At 38.5% G+C, this 24,100-nt stretch overlaps 1 protein-coding gene across 1 annotated transcript; it reads right to left on the minus strand.

Annotated features, from left to right (window-relative positions):
* On the minus strand, positions 1-23,349 carry ube2t (ubiquitin-conjugating enzyme E2T (putative)). Its single transcript, XM_066699925.1, has 7 exons — positions 23,079-23,349; positions 22,516-22,657; positions 15,436-15,505; positions 10,937-11,042; positions 9,053-9,151; positions 760-840; positions 1-266 (listed from the first exon to the last, which is right to left on the minus strand). Exons 2-7 carry the CDS (start codon positions 22,622-22,624, stop codon positions 201-203), a joined length of 531 nt encoding a protein of 176 aa, XP_066556022.1. The 5' UTR covers positions 22,625-22,657; positions 23,079-23,349; the 3' UTR covers positions 1-200.
* Between the last annotated feature and the right edge of the window lie 751 nt (positions 23,350-24,100).

Below are 24,100 nucleotides of genomic sequence, written 5' to 3' on the forward strand. Positions count from 1 at the left end.
TTAAGTTAAATGTAATTTATTGATAGACAATATATGTGGTGAGTAAAATGAATTAAAGAGAAAAATAAATCCCTCGAAGACTGGTAAACAAAGAAATTAGAAAAGTGACAACTAGGGATAGACATACATGTTCTTATTCAGAAGCAGGACTCCTTGTGGTCTTCCACTGCACTGAGCAAGATTCTTACAGACTCTCTCTTTCAGTATAATGGTGCAGCTTTATTGGAGTTATCTTCTATTACGGTCTCTTCAACATCATTGAAGGCCTAAAACAATAAAGGGCTATTTATAAGTCAACAATACACCTCCATCCTATATATGGACACATGGCTATTTTTAGTACACTAATACAATGTATTAGTATGTACTTCTAGAAAACAATATTTGCATTAAAAAAACGTCTTGCCCTCTCTGAACTGATCTTATTTTTTTAATCTGTGAAGTTACTTTTTTAAATAGTAATGCATAGGCTACTCATCTTGCTCTGGCTACAATACTAACAGCAGATGGATACTGCCATCATGTGGTTGGTTGTAAATATATAACAATTATCAACAGTCAAAGCCATTCAAAATATGGAACTTTGAAAGAAGCCATCACAAACTGCATAGGATGTTAAAATAATTAATCATGTTTTGTTCATAACATTAAATCAAATCTCATACTTCTGGCCATGTAGGATAAAACATACAATAATAATAATAATAATAATAATAATAATAATATATAAACAGATACAAAAGGACATTAGCAGCTCACCTTGTTTTGGACAGCGTGCTTCTCGGTCCATTTCTTTGCCTTCTCCAAGAAAACTTTCTTGTTATACTTGTATTCAGAAGACTGGAGGAAACACATATTGAGAATAAATCTCTGACGTATAACTTTGCTATGATTTCCTGTGAGATACTGGGGTTTAGTTTCACACTGAAGGAAAGAGTAGTGACATTTTGAACACTAAAATATCTATGTTAAACTGCATTGATCACTGAGGGGAATTAAACTCAAAATCAACAGGTGGAGTTTGTATGGATTAATCAAAACTAAGAAATTATGGAAACAATCACAAATTTATTTGGATCTCAGCAGGTGAAACAATTGTAATTTCTTCCCACAGTGATTATTAATTTTGTAGCCATTCAATTAAGTGAAAATAAAAATTATGGTATCTCTTAAAAATTATAATTTTAGATAGATCCCAAAAATCAACATTTTGCAACACTAGTTAAAGCTGCAGAAAAGCAAGACAACAAAATGCTTTTGGTGCAATCAGTATTGTATAGTCATGGCCAAGACTATTGGCACCCCTGCACTTTATTTTTTTAAATACATGAGTTCTTCCAGAAAATCTTTTGGTATCCATAGGTCTTTGGTTTGCAGCTGAACTAAACAAAACAAATCTGAATAATTTACTAAATCTTAGCTTATTCCACAAATAAATCCTAAAATGGCCCAGACAATATCATTGGCACCTTTTAGAAGTACTTAGAAATAATTTGATTTCAAGCAGGTGATTATCAATGTTATAATCATAACAATATTTTCAAAACATTTAAGGCCCATGCCACTGTAGCCAACCTGCCTGGACGTGGCCACAAGAGAAAATTTGATGGAATATTGCAGAGAAAAATAGTTTGATTGGTGGAGAAAGTACCTCAGGCACAAAGATTTAAGCTGACCTTCAGACACAATGTACGACAGTTTCAACTCGCACCCTCCGTCACCAACCCAATGAAAGGGGGTACTATTGTAGGAGACCCAAGAGGACTCCAGTGCTAAGAGAGACACACAAGACAGTCTGACTGCAATTTTTCCAAAACACACCTGAACATGCCAAAAACACTTCTGGGAGTATGTCCTATGGACAGATGAGACCAAATTAGAGCTTTTTGGTAAAGCAAACCATCTCTACGTTTTTACAGAAAACAAAATCAAGCCTTCAAGGAAAATAACACCTTCCTTCACTCAAACATGGAGGAGGTTCAGTGATGTTTTGGGATTGCTTTGCTGCATCTGGCACTGAGTGCCTTGAACATGTGCATGGCACCATGAAATCAGGGGAATATCAAAGAATTTTGGAGTGCAATGTCAGACCCAGTGTCAACAAGCTCATGGGTCTTCCAGCAGAACAATGACCCCAAACACACTTCACAATGCACCCAGGAATGGTTCAAGACAAAATGCTGGACTGTTCAGACGTGGCCAGCAAGGAGTCCAGATCTAAATCCCATTGGAAACTGTGGAGAGATATCAAAACTGCAATTGGGAGAAGGCACCCTTCAAATCTGGGAGAACTGGAGTAGAAAGTGTGCCAAACTGCCCGTACAGAGGTGTAGGAAGTTAATTGATGGCCATAGGAAGTGCTTTTGACCAAAAAGACTGTACTACCAAATATGAAGTCTATAGTGCCAATTTTGTCAATGCCATGTTTATTTTCAGATTGAAATGGATATATTAACCTCTTTTGTTGCCCTCAGAAGGTTGTGTTTCAGTTTAATATGAAGTGTACTCTTCACTGTTGTGTTTGCCAAGTGAGTGGTATCCTGTGAATTCTCTAATGCTGTCAATAATTCTCTGATGCAAGAAAAAAAAATCCCCCGCATTCTGAAGGGGGGTGGAGGGGGGTTATTTTGTCTGAGTCAGAATGAAACATATCTCAGAAAATACTGACAACTTTGACATATTCTGGAAGCAGAGAGTGTTCTGAAGAAAACGAAATCGAAACGGTTTCGGTAGAAGCAACACACGCCAGTACAGAGCTCAGAATGTCAGGAAGTGTAAACTCTCTGTACAGTGCACTGAACTATCTTATATCATCAGATCTGAACTTCCTTGATAGATTTGATAGAACATCAAATATTATACACAATATATACTGTATTAATCATTAGTGTGTTCTAAACAAAACAAGCCTATTTGCAAAGAAATCCGATCAAATTTGAGGGATCTGTGAGCGTCCAAGTGGGTTCCCCCCACACATTTGCCTGCGCCATTCCCCCCTGGGTCACCATGGGGACACTGTGACACTGACACACTGTCTGTGGTGTCTGTGAGGTTGACAGGGGCGTGTAGCCAATAAACTCAGCTTTCAAACGATATGCAGTTTGGGCGGATATTCAATAGCGTCTCTGCACAAGAGGAATGCGTATGCGCGGGTGCTGTCACAGAGCACAGGGTGATGCATAAAGCCGTGACTGAGCTGAGGAGCGCTATTTTTAGAACGACTGGATTCTGTTGTCGATCTGTTAGTATTATTGGGTTATTTGTATTAATTCAGCAACAGTTTTGTTTGGCCATTTGGGTATGTGTTTGGACATCTCTCTCAAACGCCCTGATACAGTGGGTTCTGTTTGTCCTATCAATACACGAATTAGTACAGTTGTTGAGACAACACTGAAGGGATATGTGGAGATTCAGCCTACTTTACAAATAGAGGTGCCTTCTTTAGGTGATGTGAAACATAATTTTGCATAGTGAAACAACATGCAGAAAAAACAACTTCTGTATATGATCTTGTGTTAAGTCTATTGTGTTACTCCAAGCTATGTTCTGAGCCTATATAAAAGAAAATTCAAGCAATTTCCTTTCAAATTATACTATGTGATATTTTACAGATATTTACAGAGTTATGGGCTTTTGAAATCGGGCCAGTCCTTTTAGGAGGACATTCCAATGTTTTCATTTCAGACATAACATAAGATCTTCAGCTTTGTTATTTGGTATAAATTTTTTCGGACAATTGTGAGTTATTTGAAAAAAGTACAAGGGTGCCATTTTTTTTGCCTCGACTGCACATGGAGCAGGGGAAGGGGAAATAAATAATCAGCAGTGCATTACACAAAACAAAAACACTTTTAGGGTGATACATACAAAGAATTCAGTGAAAGCAAAAACAAATGCAAGTAAAGCAGTGCTGAACCAAATACACTATGTTCAAAAACAGCGGGATAGCAAAGTGAAGACCAACCCTTGGTTGTGACCAAAGAGGATGAACCATGTTACTGACATCCTCATATACCCCATTCGCACTTGAGCAGAGTTCATACACATATAGAACATAAAAAAATTCCAGGACTTTTCCAAAACTATTCCATAACATACAAATAAATGTCCATAACTCACTTAAAACCAAATTATTGGTTATTACTATTCTATACTGTACTGATTCTGATATAAATATTTGTTTATTTGCTTTATACAGTATTTATATCAGTTTATTATTACTATAATTATAAAAAAATTACACGGTTTTAAATTATATAATAAAGGTCGGAACAAAAATTACTGGAAAAAGTTGTATGCGAGTGTCTTTGTCTAACAGGAATTGCAATTCAACACCTTCTGAACACTCCCCAAAAAAAAAAAAAAAAAAAGACATTTGTACATGTCCTGACTATGGTCCTGCAGTAACCTGGTACTGTAATATTTTGTTGTATTTTTTCCCCCCTTTCCAATGACTGCTCAAGGCTGCTTCTATTAGAAATGTCAAAACTTACTGCAGTTTACAGATTAACAAAATACATAACTTCATAGGTATAGTTGTGTGTTGGGGTTCATAAAATAAGATCAGTTCTCACTATTTTTACGTAATACATTACATTTTACTAATTGTAATTATATGCTACCTTTACTTTCTGACTAAGTTAGAGAAGTGATTCTATAATCTTAGTGCACATCTGTCATAAACCAAAATGTTAACCATTTTAACTCTATACTTTTAAGCATCTCCAAAAGATTTCATTTCAAACAAATTCTTCATCTGCCTAAATTCACCTATACATTTTACAGCCATCTGTTATCTGAAATGTCCTGACCTTAGACCATAAGTTGGTTGCCAGGGAGTTAAGGTCAAACTTTTATTGATACCGATACCATTTTTGAGATTGCTTAACGATCCAAGTCTTTATCGATACCACTAGACGACAATAAATTCTTAACACAACTGTTATTGCTATTATTGCAAAAACTGACATACATTAAATGCAAAATAATGCAATTGCAAAAATGTTATTTAAAATACTTAACACAAGAACTTTGTTAAATAATTATTAAAAAATTAGGCTATGTAAAAATAACCTTGTACAGGGTTCTTGCACCATTTTTAAAGTCAAATTCAATGCTTTTAAAGACCTTTTTAAGACATCAACACATTTTATTTATATATATATATATATATATATATATATATATAAAATCATTCACCTAAAGGATTATTAGGAACACCTGTTCAATTTCTCATTAATGCAATTATCTAACCAACCAATCACATGGCAGTTGCTTCAATGCATTTAGGGGTGTGGTCCTGGTCAAGACAATCTCCTGAACTCCAAACTGAATGTCTGAATGGGAAAGAAAGGTGATTTAAGCAATTTTGAGCGTGGCATGGTTGTTGGTGCCAGACGGGCCGCTCTGAGTATTTCACAATCTGCTCAGTTACTGGGATTTTCACGCACAACCATTTCTAGGGTTTACAAAGAATGGTGTGAAAAGGGAACTACAACAGCAGAAGACCCCACCGGGTACCACTCATCTCCACTACAAATAGGAAAAAGAGGCTACAATTTGCACAAGCTCACCAAAATTGGACAGTTGAAGACTGGAAAAATGTTGCCTGGTCTGATGAGTCTCGATTTCTGTTGAGACATTCAGATGGTAGAGTCAGAATTTGGCGTAAACAGAATGAGAACATGGATCCATCATGCCTTGTTACCACTGTGCAGGCTGGTGGTGGTGGTGTAATGGTGTGGGGGATGTTTTCTTGGCACACTTTAGGCCCCTTAGTGCCAATTGGGCATCGTTTAAATGCCACGGCCTACCTGAGCATTGTTTCTGATCATGTCCATCCCTTTATGACCACCATGTACCCATCCTCTGATGGCTACTTCCAGCAGGATAATGCACCATGTCACAAAGGTCGAATCATTTCAAATTGGTTTCTTGAACATGACAATGAGTTCACTGTACTAAACTGGCCCCCACAGTCACCAGATCTCAACCCAATAGAGCATCTTTGGGATGTGGTGGAATGGGAGCTTCGTGCCCTGGATGTGCATCCCACAAATCTCCATCAACTGCAAGATGCTATCCTATCAATATGGGCCAACATTTCTAAAGAATGCTTTCAGCACCTTGTTGAATCAATGCCACGTAGAATTAAGGCAGTTCTGAAGGCGAAAGGGGGTCAAACACAGTATTAGTATGGTGTTCCTAATAATCCTTTAGGTGAGTGTATATATATAATGATTTTTAACTACTGCTTTTCAAATACCTTACAAATGTTAATGAAAAAACGTTACGAGTAATATTTTGAAAGTGGGTGTATTTTGTTTTAATACGGTTTTATTTTAAGTAAATCTAAAGTAAAATTTTATATAAACATTGCTAGGGCACTGCTTTGGTTTATTTTAAATTAATTGCAAGGGACGAGAATTTTACAAATTTGTGGATTAAAACTGTGGCAAACTTTTGCAGTATTTTATTTTATTGGGTATACGTTTCCTGCGCAGAATCTAATTTGTAATTGTGGGCCTCAGTGTGTGTGTATTTTATATTGCAGTTTCTTTTTCTTTTCTAAGAAAAACCTGAAATGCTGTGATTTTATTTTATTTCAGATGAATGCTGATGCATACAAGACTGCTGAAATTCTTTATGCTTTATACATTTGTACTTATCCTGAATAAATCGTTACAGCAGAATCACTTTGTGGGCATGCTTATTAGACAACGCAACCTAAACTGTACAGGAGTTGTGGGATCAGCTGACCAGACAACGCCTGTTACAACGCCTGTATTTGTTTGTTTTGTTTTCAGCTTGATAATGAAAAGAGCAGGCACAGATGGACACGGACCATAAAGCACTGAAGGGTTGTTTTAAGATCATGTATGAGTGCTTAAAACAAAAGTGGCCCCACCACACCAGTTATGAGCCACTCCTCCAGCTCTGCAGGAGGCTGGGTTGCACTTTTCTTGATGGACTGAAAGTAAGTTGGCAATATTTAAATAATTTCAATAGCTGTTATACAACAATCTGTTTTCGAAAAGCTATTAAGAGTAATAATTATGATTTACTTTAAGGCTGGCTCCAACACCACCTACACCAGCAGTCACATCACAGATGAGATGCTGGACCTAATCGGCAAGATGCTCGACCACCAATTGGTGACAGAGGTGTCCAAGTCCCCAGCCTGGGGCATAATGGTTGATGAGACGACGGACATCTCTGTCACCACAAAGTTGGGTCTTGTTGTGAGGCAAGTAAAATGGTCAAATATGATCAAAATTACTCATGGTGCACCTAGAAACTGAGAGTGACAATAGTGTTACTTTGTTTTCTCTAGCTACCTAGGCCCAGATCACACTGGAACTGTGGTAGTCAAGTCAAAGGTGTTGAATGTTTGCAAAGTCCAGGCTGGAGACGCAGCAAGCCTAATAGAGACCATCCTAACCACTCTAACTAGCCAGAAGAAGCTCCCCATGGCTGGGTTTTCATCGTTTGCAAGTGATGGAGCATCTGTGATGATTGGTGGGTTTCCAAAAATCTATTATTTGGTTTTATACCAGTCTGAACATAATTTACTTTTAAATTTGTATTCAAATGTGTATCCCATTTCTAGGCAAGAAGTCAGGAGTGGGAAAGCGGCTCACAGATATGTTCCCGGGCGTGCGTGTGCCACCGACTCAACCTGGCTGTGTCAGACTGTATCAGTCAGACAAAAGGGGTACCCTATCTAACACAGTATGTGAGGACCTTGGGAACCATCTTCTGGTTTTACCAGGGATCCAGCAACAGTACTGACAGCCTCCAGGAGATAGAAAAAGTTTTCAGTCTCCCACAATTAAAACTGCAGGTTTAATGAACTGCCATAATGTCTGATACATAGATTTATTATATAACCATGCAACTTTCAATGCAAAGTGTTACCTTTGCTTTTCAGGGAGGCAATCAGACAAGGTGGGAGAGCAGCAAGGAGGCAACAGATGTCCGCTGGATCCTCCCAGCTCTTTTGGCAGACCTGTCTCTGCAGGCCAGGAAGGAGCCCACTGCTCATGGGCTCTTCAACTTTGCCAAAAATGAGTTCTTCCCCCCCCAGCCCTGTGTCTGATGCAGGTAAGAGGGTGACTTTTCTTCATAGCATTTTTACTTTCTATTTCTAGACTGTTACTGTACTTTTCTACTATTAACCTGTCTTTACTTTTAAGGTGGTGCACAAGAAGCTGCAAAGGCAGTTCCAGATCTTCCAAAGAAGAGCCCTTTTCTTCTCTCAAGTGAATCAGGAAGTATGTATGTAGTTGTCCAAAAAGTTTATAAGAATGGAACAATGACTCTGCATCTGTGACATTATTGTGTTGTAATTATGTATTATAGGTGACAGCACTGAAGGTGTCCTTGGTCCTACTTAAGGAGAAGACCCTAGTTAGGGACAGGTGGAACTCCTGGCAGACCCCCGACACTGGGCTGAAGGCACTCCAAGAAGAAATTCCTGCCTACTTCAAACTGTATGATTATATATATATACAGTATATATATACACAGTATATATATATATATATATATATATATATATATATATATATATATATATATATATATATATACACAGTATATATATATATATATATATATATACACAGTATATATATATATATATACACATATATATATACACAGTATATATATATACACACAGTATATATATATACACAGTATATATATATATACACACAGTATATACACACAGTATATATATATATATATATATATATATATATATATACACACACTGTGTATATATAATATTTATAATTTATTAATTTGACATGATTTATTTTCATACTAGGTGATGGAACCATTCCTCACTATGCAGGTGGAAAACATTGATAACCGCTTCCCCAGCACCAGTGCACACATTTTTCAAGTTAGTGGATACATCAATAAGCTTTTTCTTTTATTGCATGAATATATGTGAAGGTGTTATTTTCACCACTTCACATAACATATGGCTGTAGGAAACGCAGATCTCCAATTCTGTAGTCCATTGCTAAAAATAATGACTCACAATATCAGCCATTAGAGGGTCATCTGGGTTAGGCTCTGCCATCAGCACCTGGATTGAAGACAGTACAGTAGAGATGTTGAAGGAAGGTGTCCAGGCTCCCTACAGGGAACAGAATAGGGGTCAGAACTGGTGTGGGTTTTATACAGACAGGTCACATCTACACTACATCTCTGCTAAAACAAAGGCAACTACACTGACTTAGACTGGGGCAGATATCAGTTCGAACAGACTGTTTCAATTGAATATTTATGAGCATTGGAATGTGCACACTTGTTCCTCGAAAACTTCTGGTTTGCAATAAATACAGGTGGCCAGTTACTTGTCAACATAGCAAGCTGCCTTAATAGTGATGCTGAAAATAAAATTATTATTAACATAAGTGCAAGACAAAGTGCAAAAATACAGTTCAATAAAGGCATCAATCATTACAAATTCAATTTACATAAAACAGCAATTTACAATTTACACAGGCAAGTACAGTAAGTGAGGTCCGACATCCTGGATGGTAAAAGCTAAGTGCTGTCAAGATGTAGGGTCACAAGGGCTATGGGAAAGGGAGCAAGGAGGAAACAAATCAAAAACACAAGAAGCATAATAACAATCTGTGAAGTGCTATCTGACGGGGGTTAAAAGGACTAATATTATAAGTACTGTCTGAAAAGATGCGTCTTGAGTAAGTGCCGGAATGAGGTCAAGGCCGTTTTGACTTTGGTGGGAAGGTCGTTCCACCATTTAGGGGCCAGGGATGAGAAGGAGCGGCTCTGGAGGAAGGGGAACGGAGAGGAGGTAGAGTAAGTCTTCTGGCACTGGAAGAGCGCAGTGGTCTGGAGGGAATGTATGGAGAGACGAGTGTCTGAAGGTAACTTGGTGCAGTGTGGTTGAGACAGCGGTAGGTGTCTCAACCATTATGACCTTGTTATAGTGGTTGAGACAGCGGTAGGTGTCTCAACCATTATGACCTTGTTATTTGGTGTTGGGATGTTCCCTATGGTCAGAGACAAATCTGTTATCAAAAAAGTGTATAGTTTTACCAAAGATGCAACACTGCGTAATGCCTGGATTGCCAATTCTATATAATCCTATATAGTGTATATGATACTCTGAGCAGTCTCCCTCATCTTGGAAGAAAAATGGCTGAAAAAGATAATTTCCAACTCACAAGCCGTATTAAATCTACTGCATGGATGTACTTCGGATATTTGAAAAAAGACAGCGCAGTGTCTGAAACTTTATCCTTTTTGTAGACCATGCAGAACACTGGCATGCGTTTGTGGCGGAAACATAACTATTTTTTTTTAAACACACCCCAGGGAACATCACCATGCATTTTATGTAGACATCTCAAAAGTAAGGTACAGATACAGATATTCCTTGCTTTGCTTGACCTGCTATGCACGTATTCATTATAACACTAATTGATTAGATTCATTTTTAAATTGAATTATAAAAATTATTACATATCAAACATTAGTAAAACAAACTCATACCTTGCAAAAAATAGATGATATAGCTGTTTAAAAGATGTGCAGGTATGTTACGTAATGTAAAAACAAAATTATTCAAATCCACAAAGCAAACCAAAAATTAAACAAAACACATATTCCTTAGCTGCAGTCAGAACTCCCCCTCACCTCACAACTATAGATCCCTTGAGACTCACCATTTTAGTTATTTAAAAAAATAAAATGTTAAGGAACAAAAAATGATTATAATAAAAAGATTTTGCAAATCAGTTACATCCCTTTCTTTCAAATAACTATTATACGGTTAATTTAATTTGACCAGGAGCTGAAGCATCCACTAACTGACCAGAGCGGAGCTGGAACAGAGCAATTATTTTCTGCTCTAAATACCTGCTTTGAAGAATTCAGTCAATTTGTATACCTTGGGAGGCAGTTTGAGAGCATCAAGACAGATTCTTCCAGCAGTGTCAATGTTAGGATGGTATATGGGTGTCAGGAATCGCATTTTTGGAGGCTCAAAGGGATATCTATAGAAATAAAAGACAGGAGGTTTCAGTAAAATTAATTTATAAACTCAAAAGGGAACCCTACTCTGTTCTGAAAATATGCTGCTTTGCAATGCAAAAACAAACAATGCAATGGATGGAGCTTGAATAAAATCTGTCTGCCATATACACTAAACACTTGTGGTCAATGGAACCAGGAATTTACAGTTTGATTAGCAACATTAAAATGCATAGCAACTAGGGTTGTGCTGATAGACAATATTGTATATCAACGATTGTACACTGCTCAAAAAAATTAAGGGAACACGTAATCACAGTATAACACCAAGTCAATTAAACTTTTTTTTGAGCAGTGTATAATACCCTGCAGCTGCAATAGAAACTAAAACAATTTGTTGTGTGAGACATTGGAATAGGTGTCTGTCAGGTTCTTCACATCTGTAGCAACAACAAATTATGCTACACGCACTTACCACCCACTCGCTCAACAAATTCATGCACCCCACCACTACGGCTCAGGCTGACTGGTTTCGGCCTTTTTTTTTTCAAGTGACAAATCTCTTGCATTGCCGATTTGAAAACTCGAGAGCAATGTTACTTTACTCATTCTGCACAGAATCTGTGGTAAAGCTGGGCATTCACTGGCTAAATGGCCAGATTCTATGCAGAATTATGAAAGTCTGCACGACATGAAAGCTGGCAGAGTGATGCATGGTAATTCTATAGTTTCTATAAGAAGCCTGCTGTTAGAGAGAAAGCTAATTTTGTTGTGTTACTACAATGCATTCAGTCAGTTAGACAGTAATCTTGTTTTTAGTTTTGCATTAATTGCAATTAATCTTATTCCTATTTTGCCTTAATTGTAGTTAATTCAATCCAGCTGTTGTATTGGTTTGAGTAACTAGATTGAAGGAAAGGTGACCTAGTTAAGGAATTTGTAGGTGGAGTCAGTGAGGTGTCAACTGGTGGCAGGAAGCTACCTAAAACAAAAACAAAATGTATGTAAGCAGCTGTGCGGTAACAAAATCAAGCAGTTGAATTAGGGGACAAAAACCAAGAGACAATGTTAAGGGCACCAACAACTTACTAAATGTAGCAACTACAGTGTCAGGATTGCAGAATGATTGCCTTCCTGGATTAATTCAACTGTGAACGCTGTCAGAATGTTGAGGTCCTAGAGACCAAAGTACGTCATCTTGAAGCTCAGATTGCTGATCTGCACTGTATTTGTGATCTGGAAGAATTGGTCAAATCAGCCCATTAGAGAGATAGTGTGTACGCCAACACCTAGGAAGGTTGAGCCCATAGAACAGGAAAGTGTAGAGAACAGCTGGGTCATATTGGCAGAAATGGGCACGCATACACTGTAGAAGAGACAACCCTAGAGCTAGAAATGCCTAACAGGTTGCAACTACCAGACACCAAAGTTGGACAGTGATAGCGCAGAGGGTAATTCGTGGCAGTTGAGCACCAGAGCACCATGCACCCCCAGCACAGGGAGGTATTTATAGTAGGAGACTCGATTCTTAGAGGTGTAGATCACACAGTGTGTTCTAGTGATAAGGAGACCCACATGGTATCTTGCCTGCATGGTGCTAAGGTTGCAGATCTCCCTAAACTAGGCGGGCTACTGGCCAAAGCCAGGGGAATCCACTGGTCACGGTCCACATTTGAATCAATGACATAGGAAAGGGAATATCAGAGGTTCTACAAGACAAATTTAAAGAGTTAGGAAGAAACTAAAGAGCAGAACCTCCACGGTAGTTATCTCTGAAATACTACCAGTACCATGTGCCAGGCCAGGGAGACATTCATAGATTAGAAAGTACAACACGTGGTTGAAATCCTGGTTTAGGGGAGAGGGCTTTAGATGTATGAGGCATTGGTCTTTCTTCTGGGATAGATGAGACCTGTACACACAGGAAAGTCTACATCTAAACAGAAGGGGGGCTAACGCATTGGGAGAGCATATGTGCAGACTAATTGAGAATCTTTTAAACTAGGGACCAGGGGGGCAGGGAGCTCTGACAACGGGAGATGTTCTAAGAAGGAAAGAAAACAAAGGGAAACTGCTCGTAGGAAAGTTCTGAAATGTTTGTACCCCAATGCCAGGAGTATAAGGAACAAGATGTTAGACCTAGAAGCCACAGTGCTGGCGTGTGACTAATGTTGTAGGAGTGACAGAAACATGGCTTACAGAAAATTATGGGGATGAATACAAGTTGAAAAGATACACACAGTTTAGGAGAGACACGCAAAATCGAAGAGGGGGTGGTGTAGCATTATATGTCAGAAATGACATTGAGGCAGAAGAACTTAAATTAGATCCAAGTAACGAAACAATCTTTTTGGGTTCAACTTTTGAATAAAAGATCCGGAGGATTAGTGGTAGGAGTGTGTTACAGACCACCCAATTCAGATATTCAGCAAGATGTTGCATTGTACAATATAATCAGGACTACATGTAGCAAGGATGTGGCTTTCAATTTCCCAAACATACACTGGGAAAGCCCAGTTGGGACTACAGAAGCAGAAATAGAAATGGTTGAGAAGGTAAATGACTGCTCTCTAACTCGATTTGTCAGGGAACCAACCAGAGATATTTTCAAATGACGAAGATAAGTGTAAGAAGGGCATTAGTTAGCAAACCAATGGCAAACTGTGATCACAATATGGTTAGCTTTGAGGCATATTTTCAAAAAACAAGGACCAAGTCTAAAACAATAGTCTACAATTTTAGAAAAGCAAACCTTGAAGGTATGAGGCAGCACTTGGAAGAGTTAGACTGTGGCACACTGGATACAGATTCAGTTGCAAATGGATGGTTATATTTCAAGAATATACTATTAGAGGCCCAGGAGAAATCTGCACCAAAACTTAGCAAAAAACTGAGGACCAAAAAACATTGGCCAAAATGGTTTAACCCTCAGCTCACAGCGACCGTTCTACGCATCAGGACTACAGCACTCTCGCACAACTCACAGCGCAGAAAATTACTTAACCCTCAGAGGACTAGCGTGCCGAAAATCGGCCCGCCCAGGAGCATAGCTAGAGGACTAGGGTGCCCAAAATTCCACCCCCTTTTCAACCTTAAAATGGTTTTTATTGGACAGATCTGCATAGCAACAAATTGTTTTAACCAATAGCAGAGATGTTGATTGAGGGAATGAACCATTCAAAAAGGTTTTAAAACAAACAAGTTTTGTATTTGTAAAAAAAAAAAAAAAAAAAATACCCATCTCTTAGAGAAGATGGGAAAAAATGCTGAAAATGCACACTACATGAGAGCGCTTTTAAAGGAGTCAAATGGGGGATGTTTTGACCATTTTACTACTTCTGAGACCGGTAAAACTAAATGAAACAAACTTTTTAGTATTGTAAACTTTTAATTTGGCACATTGATTAGTATTGTACAGTTATGACAGCGTTTTGGAAGAGGGGGAGGCAGAAGTTTATCACGTGAATGTAAATGCAAGGTAAGATTAATAAATAATAAATAAGTAGTAATAGTCCGAGATATATTTTCACACAGCAACCCCGACCGGCCGATTTCTCCGCAAAGGAGAAAGATCACATCTGCCCCCAGCCGAACACACGCGTTTAGAATCAATGCAAAGTAGGCAATGCATATTTATTATTATTAGTATTGTTATTATTAAATATTACTGGTAGAAATAAAGACAACAACAATAATCTGCACATTTTGAAGATGTGCACAGCACAAGCCGACCGTCCGATAAGTTTCATTTTTGTTGTTTTGCGGTGTAATTCTGATAAGTTTCTAGACGGGTGTGCTCCTTGCAAAACTTATTATATCTCTTGAACAATTATTTGTAAACATCTGCGTTTTTTTGTATTTTAAAAAGAACATTATTGCGATTCATATGATTTTCTAAGTGTTTATAAACCAGGTTATTTCTTTAAACTGGGTTGTTTCGAAAATAAAAATGGCGTCTTTATAAGTTTTGTTTCTTTGCCAATGCACATTTCTGTATTAATTTAAAAAATAAACGAATTATAGAAGAATGAAAAACGTCATTTTCTTATGTTTCTTGTGATATATAGGTTTCATATTATGCTTATATGTATTTATGTAAAATTAAGTAATTTGCTGCGCTATGTTAAGCGCTGTGATTTTTTTGAGAGTGCTCTAGGCCTAGGTGCGTAGAGCACCCCCTGTGGGCCTAGTACTCTGAGGGTTAAGACAATGTTTACGGCATTTTGTTATATGAATATTACCAATTTGCATATTTTATGACAAACACAAGGCATCTGAACACCTATGGCTAGTTTCACAAAAGCACCAATCTAGGACTACTCTAACTATAATATTGGGTAGAACGTGATTAGTGCTAATTTGGGCCTGTAAAGCCAGCCCATAATGTTCAAAGACTGAGAAAAATCTCCTCCTTACCGATCAGTAATCTTTATTTCCAGGGAGAAAAGCCCTCCTTCATAAGGAGTGTTCACACCACCAACAATCTCTGAAAGACAGAACAAAACCCTGTAGTTCTCAAAAGAGAGAGAGACTAAACAAAATACAAAGAATGAATATATTATAACTGCAAAGAGATGTGAAGAAAGAGATCAGAAAGCAAAGAGGGAAATAGAAAGAAACTTGCAACATGAAAACATGAAAGCTAATGCAAAGAGCTTTCTTCAACACTAAAACAGCAAGAGGTCAATAAAAGGACGAAGTGAAACAGCCAAAGGGCAAAAATTGAAGTATCTTAGAAAATGAACAAGATGTGGCAAATGATCTAAATGAGTATTTCACAAAGGTTTTTACAAAAGAAAAAAGGATAACATGCCACATGTTAACAACCAGTCCAGTCAAATCCAAAGAGAGATCAGGGTAAATGAGGAGGAGGTACTAAAGGGACTAGCAGAATTAAAAACAAGCAAATCACCTGGGCCAGATGGTACATTTCCAACAGTACTTAAAGAAATTAGGGAAATTTATAGGCCGCTAACTCAAATATTCCAAAAGACACTTAGACCAGGGGATGTGCCAACTGACTGGAAGGTGGCAAACGTCATACCAATCTACAAGAAAGGGGACAAAACTGAGCCAACAATCAGTCTCGCCCGCATTACAGTAAATCATGGAGCATCTTAATAAAAAAGATTCTTGGAGATAGTCAACGTGGGTTTAGACGAGGCAGATCATGTCTTACTAATTTATTAGAGTTCTTTGAACATGCAACTGCAGCTGTAGATCACGTGAAAGCATATGATATGATATACTTAGATTCTCAAAAAGCTTTTGATAAGGTTCCACACCAAAGCCTGATCCTCAAACTGGAAGCTGTAGGCATTCAGGGTAATGTAAGTAGATGGATTATGAACTGGTTGATTTATAGGAAACAGAGGGTGTTGATTAGAGGAGTTGCTCTAACTGGAGTGAGGTTGTTAGTGGAGTTCCACAGGGATCAGGCCTTTGCTTTTTCTAATCTATATTAATGATCTGGACTCTGGGATAGTTAGCAATCTTGTCAAATTGGCAGATGATACTAAAATAGGTGGCTCAACAGATACAATTTCGGCAGCACAGGCTATTCAAAGGGACTTAGGGATAATATTCAGTTGTCAGCTGACACCAGGCAGATGAAATTCAATGTGGACAAGTGCAAGATAATACATGCAGGTAACAAAAATGTCCACTATAATTACGCTATGGGAGGAATACAACTAGAAGAAGTAACGCATGAGAAAGTGAGGAATCCATGAAGACTCCTAGGTCTTTCTCCATCCAAACAATGTGGGGAAGCAATAAAAAAGGCAAACAGAATGTTAGTGTATATTGTCAACCGTATAGAATTTAAAACAAGGGAAGTAATGTTAAGACTGTACAATGTACTAGACCTCATCTGGAATACTGTGTACAGTTCTGGGCTCCACACTTCAAGAAAGATATCGCTGCCCTAGAGACAGTTCAGAGGAGAGCAAACAGACTTATTCCAGGTTTGAAGGGAATGTCCTACTGAGAGATGAGGGAACTGAACCTTTTCACCCTGGAACAGAGGAGACTACGTGGGGACTTGATTCAAGTCTTTAAAATCATGAAAGGCATCGGCCACATCAAACCAGAGGAGTTTTTCCAGATCAGCAGGGACACAAGGACCCGAGGACACAAATGGAAATTGGGTTTCAAGGCATTCAAGACGGAAAACAGGAGACACTTCTTCACACAGAGTTGTCACAAAAACTCCCCAGTGATGTGGTAGAAGCTGAAAATTTGGGAAAATAGACTGGGCAGGATCCTTGGATCACTTAAATATTAATGGACACCAAACGAGCACAATGGGTCGAATGGTCTCCTCTAGTTTGTAAACTTTTGTAAAGGATGAAACCAGCTCACTGAAGAATAATACAAGGCGAAGAAAATGTGATCACTTGTTTTTCACTTCTGACAAATTAGTTACAAATTGAAATACATTCACTACATAATGAATTAACCAATTAGCTATATATTGTCTTTTACATTCACTTTAAATAATTAAATTTGTCACAGTTAAATGCGTCATACTACATACAACCTAGGTATTTCAGAAAATTAAAATATTTTAAAAACAGTCCTGAAAGTGAATTTGAAAGTGAATCCGAGGAAATGCCTTTTCTGAATATGGTCTCAATGAAGAACGCTCGAACGCTTTCAAATAATGAAGCTGGGAACATTTTTGACAATATCAAATATTTATTATGATTATTATTCATACGCATTATATTTTAAAGTTATATAGGTACGTTTATTTAAAAAGTTGTATGGATAACACATCTTTCTGCATTTAGTAGGACAATATCCATCTCACCGACCATAACTGCTGTGCAACCATGACAACGATATGCCGACAGTCATCCTCCACCTCCCCAACCATACTGCTGTCGATTTATAAATTAGTCACATCTATAACATTGTGTGCGCTATAAGGTGCTATAAGCCATCCACGTTTATATTTATTTTTTATTGCAATATCCCATGATCCATAGCTCTGAACGGGAAAACTGATAGCATTTTTGGTAACTTCATACAGGAATTCCCATTGGTGTTCCAATGTTTACCCATAACAGCATCCTAAAAGGCATAATGAGATGTTCAATATCTGATGGCACCTTGCAACAGAAGTAACGTGCTGCATCTCAGTCCAGGAAGGTCACAGGTCATGGCAAATGGTGTTTGCGGATGGAGCACCTAGGTTTCCTATAAGCATTTAATAATTACTATGACTGTAGTTACTACCTGTATAGAGTTATAAACAGCTTTAAGTGAGTGTGGCATGGTAGTCCAAAACACAACTGCAATAAAAACAATAACCTTTGTAGTTGTGTAGTGTAGTGTTCAGAATATTAATAAAAATATATGCATTAGTTTGTGCTGCATTTGTGCTGGTTTGTGCCACAAAAATCATCGCTGTGCCGGTATGGTTCCCGAGATATTAAAGATTATATTGTATGAGCTGTGATGTCACTCAGCACCCCATCAACGTCCAAATCGCAACAATATGTCGCTTTCGTTTGTGCTACATTTGTGCCGTATTTGTTTTCATCAGTGCAGTTATAGTTTTTTAGATATTCATATTTTATTTATCAGCAATGATAAATAATCACCTAGCACCTCATCAAACTCCAAATCGATCTAAAGTGGTGTCATTCGTTTGTGCCACGTTTGTGCTGGTTTGAGCAGCAAATATAATTGTTTGTACCAACATGGTTCTTGAGATATTACACATTATATTTTAACCACTTAACAGTGGTCTCTGTCCTTTATGCTACGAATGTGCCGATTTGTGCTGTAAAATGCACAGGCTATTTTGTCTGTATCCGGCTTCAAACGCGTATTCTGCTTAAATATAATTCTGCTTGTAAGTGGCAGTGCAATTGCACAACAGGGTCTATATTCGGCTGCCTACAGCAAAGCAGGAGAGTCGGGTTTGGACTGCCGACAACACCAATCAAGCCATGTTTTGCTTTAATAATAATTAAACACGTTATCAAGGCATACACTTCTCCATGTCTCGTTTTCCTAGTTTAGGACTACATCATTGTGTATAGGCTTAAGGCTAAACCCCTATACCACGAAATCGCAAACAAACACTGGAAACCAGGACAACAAGAATAAACTTTCAGTTCACAAATTATTACCTGTTATCAACAGGTTCACCACTCCATTCTGGGTACAGAACCCTCTACAATTGAAAAGGTATTTTTTTGCACCAGATATCAGTTATCCAGGGCAACTTCTTACTAGATGGTCAATGCTATTCACGCATTGTAAGTCATTTCAAATCGCATTGCATTAAAATCTGTCTCCTTTATTTAAAGGGGTCATGAACTGCCTTTTTTTTATTTTGTACTGTTCTCTGAGGTCCACTTACAATGTTATCAAGATTTTTACATCAAAAAACATCATAATTTAGAAGTAATAGGCTATTTTCTGTCCTGTTTTGACCCCCCTCATCGGAACACACCGTTTGAATGGGCGTGGCGGATTGTAGACTCGGAAGTAAACGCCCACTGGCTAACAGTTTTGCATATTTAAACATTTTCAACTCCCCCATCAGTACACATGTGGAATTGTTTTGAAAACTGCATGTATGTTTGATAGCCTACATCCTTCAGAGATGGATGCTGCTGTGATTTAGGTTAAAAATGCATAAATACTCAGTACATATCAAACTATCTGTAATAACAGACAAAGCAATTAGTGACCACGTAATAAAAACAGTTACTCACACTTAGAACATAAGAAAGTTTACAAACAAGAGGAGGCCATTCGACCCATCATGCTAGTTTGGTGTCCATTAATATCTAAGTGATCCAAGGATCCTATCCAGTCTATTTTTAAATGTTCCCAAACTTTCAGCTTCTACCACATCACTGGGTTGTTTATTCCAGATTGTGACTACTCTCTGTGTAAAGAAGTGTCTCCTGTTTTCCGTTTTGAATGCCTTGAAGCCCAATTTCCATTTGTGTCCCCGGGTGCGTGTGTCCCTGCTGATCTGGAAAAGCTCCTCTAGTGTGATGTGGTCGATACCTTTCATGATTTTGAAGACTTGGATCAAGTCCCTGTTCCAGGGTGAAAAGGTTCCGTTCCCTCAGTCTCTCCGAGTAGGACTTCCCCTTGAGACCTGGAATAAGTCTGGTTGCTCTCCTCTGAACTGCCTCTAAAGCAGCAATATCCTTCTTGAAGTGTGGTGCCCAGAACTGCACACAGTATTCCAGATGAGGTCTAACTAGTGCATTGTACAGTCTTAACATTACTTCCCTTGTTCTAAATTCTACACTTTTGACAATAAACCCTAACATTCTGTTTGCCTTTTTTTATTGCTTCCCCACATTGCTTGGATGGAGAAAGTGAGGAGTCCACATAGACTCCTAGGTCTTTCTCATGCATTACTTCATCTAGATCTGTACCTCCCATAGTGTAATTATAGTGGACATTTTTGTTACCTGCATGTATTACCTTGCACTTGTCCACACTGAATTTCATTTGCCAGGTGTCGGCCCAAAACTGAATATTATCTAAGTCCCTCTGAATAGCCTGTGCTGCCAAGATTGTATCTGCTGAGCCACCTATCTGCAAATTTGACAAGTTTGCTAACTAACCCAGAGTCCAGATCATTAATATAGATTAGAAAAAGGAAAGGCCCTTGTACTGATCCCTGTGGAACTCCACTAACAACCTCACTCCAGTTAGAAGCAACTCCTCTAATCAACACCCTCTGTTTCCTATAAATCAACCAGTTCATAATCCATCTACTTACATTACCCTGAATGCCTACAACTTCCAATTTGAGGATCAGTCTTTGGTGTGGAACCTTATCAAAAGCTTTTTGGAAATCTAAGTATATCATATCATATGCTTTCACATGATCTACAGCTGCAGTTGCATGTTCAAAAAATTCTAATAAATTAGTAAGACGTTACTGTCGGATCCAATATAGTCGGCACAGAATCGTCTTTTAGTTTCAATCTTTCTGAAAATCCTGCGTCGAATTGTGCCTTGTTTGTAAACTAATCCGTGGTAAAATGAAGTGAACAAACTTCATCCACTCTTTCCTAATCTTGGGATCAGAAGGAAGGCAATGCAAAGACTGTCTTTTTCCACAATGCACAGCGTCTTGTCGTCTTCGGAGCCATCTTTATCGTTTGGTTTCTGTATAGACCTGCGTTTGCCTCTCTCGTTATTTATCTACTATACGCATTAATCAGTAGGCGGGGCTAAACAGGCAGTAATGTAGAAGCAGGCATTGATCTTCTTCTGCGGAGGCGGGGTTTAGCCACACTATTACGTAATAAAGTGGCACATTCCACATCCTGTCATTTTTCCAGATTGGCTTCAATATAAGCTGTTTTTAGACTAACGAGAAAGTTTTGAGTTCTGAAACTTACAGGATGTTTTTATAGTACAATTGTAGTACAATATAGTACAATCCTGTAAGTAGCGAGGTGGGGCCTCCACTTGTTTGGCCAGCACATCCCACAGATGCTCGATTGGATTGAGATCTGGGAAATTTGGAGGCCAAGTCAACACCTTGAATGTGATACATCAGACCAGGTCACCTTCTTCCATTGCTCCATGGTCCAGTTCTGATGCTCACATGCCCATTGTAGGCACTTTCGGCAGTGGACAGGGGTCAGCATGGGCACCATGACTGGTCTGCAGCTATGCAGCCCCATACACAATTAACTGCGATGCACTGCGTGTTCTGACACCTTTCTATCAGAACCAGCATTCACTTTTTCAGCAATTTGAGCTACAGTAGCTCGTCTGTTGGATCAGACTACACGGGCCAGACTACACGGGCCAGCCTTCGCTCCCCACGTGCATCAATGGACCACTTTTGATAGGTACTGACCACTGCAGTAGGGAACACCCCACAAGAGCTGCAGTTTTGGAGATGCTCTGACCCAGTTGTCTAACCATCACAATTTGGCCCTTGTCAAAGTTGCTCAGATCCTTACACTTGCCCATTTTTCCTGCTTCTAACACATCAACTTTGAGGACAAAATGTTCACTTGCTGCCTAATATATCCCACCCACTGACAGGTGCCATGATAAGGAGAGATTATCAGTGTTATTCACTTCACCTGGCAGTGGTCATAATGTTATGGCTGATCGGTGTACATGTGATAATGAAAAAAGCTGATTAAGAAATTCCAGAATTAGGAATGATTTGATTGAAATCGATGTTTACTAAAATAAATATAATAGACAATAGCATACAATTCTGGACATTGAGCAAACAAACTGCTAAGTTTGGTATGGAATAGTGCAAAACTGTAGATATGTTGAAAACAAAACAAAAAAAAACGTTGCGCAAACGAGAATAATTAAATAACAGACAATAATATATAAACCGAAAGAAAACAATGTTTGCGTTTTACAACGCAGATAAAACTTTCTGACTGAAGGGTGTATTCTGCAACAATTTCAATAACATTCATTAAAACAATTATTTATTCAAAATTGGCACTACTAGAGGCTACTTACGAGCTCTTAAATCATCGATTTGCCCGTCGTTCGGCCAGCACGATATCCCAGGTAGAGGCTCGGTGCTGAGCAGCTGCAATTCACGCTTCAACCTTGAGGTTTTCTGCATTGTATCTACACACACAGGCTAGAGTCTTTAAGTCTGAATGAAAACAAAGCATTATATTAACACCTGTTCTATAACACCCAGTAGGTAGCTAGTACTATAGTGTGCATTCGTATATTTTTACATTCGCAAAAGATTGCTACAATTATGCACATATAACTTCCCTTCGGCAGAGTTAAGCGTTAACATAACACTATCAAAGAACGCCTAAGTAGTTTATTTTCAATTCACATGTTAATGGAGAATGTTTGTTGAACCTAAGCAAAAAACTAACCGTGAATGTCTTAAGTTACTGATAAGTAGGCTATGCAATTAAATTACCATACGCACGACACATAGCTTAGTTTTCGAAAATATGCATCTTTCTAAGGAAAATACGGCGTGTGATTATATATATATATATATATATATATATATATATATATATATATATATATATATATGTGTGTGTGTATACCTGTATTAGAACAACTGAAACCGTGGACCCTCGGTGTAGTTTATCAGTTGTAGTGTAGTTTGTCTCATCACGTTCGAGTCTCCCTCTTCTTTTCGACAATACGAACGTAGGACTGCCTCTACCGTTGTGCAAACTGGCAGTTGTAGTCTACTTTTCCAAAACTTTTAAGTCATTCCCTCAATAATACATTTACGGAAACTACAGTTCCCTATACATATTACGGGTCACTCGTTGAGGAGGGGTGCATGGTTGTATTCGCCATACACATAGGCCGCGTCACGTCACGCATACTTTGCTGAGTCTGCGCAGACTTTTCGCATACTCTGCGACGAAACTGTGGTTTCCAAACACTCAGCGGAGCCCAAAGCGTTTGCGCAGCCGTGCAGCTTCTCAAGAGGAACTGCGCTGGAGCAGCCGCGGCTTCAAAACAATAAACGAGCCCTTTGTGACGAAGACGTGTGTTTCAATCAGAGACAGACCTCACTGCATGTGCCAGCGCCACCTAGTCAGGGGTGTGAATCGCCCTTGAGTCATGTCATGAAGGATCTTATGAATTTCATGCTAGATATGGCAAAGTACAACAGAAATATAATATTTTAAAGATTGTCAGTTCAACAAGAAAATAATATGCATGTTTTAGTGGTTAACCTAATTTTCACGTATTATGTGCATTTGTAAATTGCACACCTGGCAAGGAAATCTGATTGAACTGATTAAATGGCCCATTTTCTGATTACACTGTAAAGTATGAAGCTGGTGAAGCACAAAGGGAACTGTCCACACTCCATCTGCGCAGACGGCGACGTCACACGCAGACTCCCGTCTGCACTCTAGCCGGCAGGAAAGTGTCGTGAATGCAGCCACTATATTTAAACAAGTGCTGCGTCCCAAATTGCACACTTGCTCCCTCGTTCCCTTCGCTCAGGGGGCAAATTAGCCTTGAACGGTGACTGGTATGGAGGGTGATGAGTGCCAAAATTAAGATGAACGTGATTATGAACATGAAGATGATTATGAAGATG

The sequence above is a fragment of the Amia ocellicauda genome, chromosome 3, assembly GCF_036373705.1.
Source record: "Amia ocellicauda isolate fAmiCal2 chromosome 3, fAmiCal2.hap1, whole genome shotgun sequence".
Lineage (NCBI taxonomy): Eukaryota > Metazoa > Chordata > Actinopteri > Amiiformes > Amiidae > Amia > Amia ocellicauda.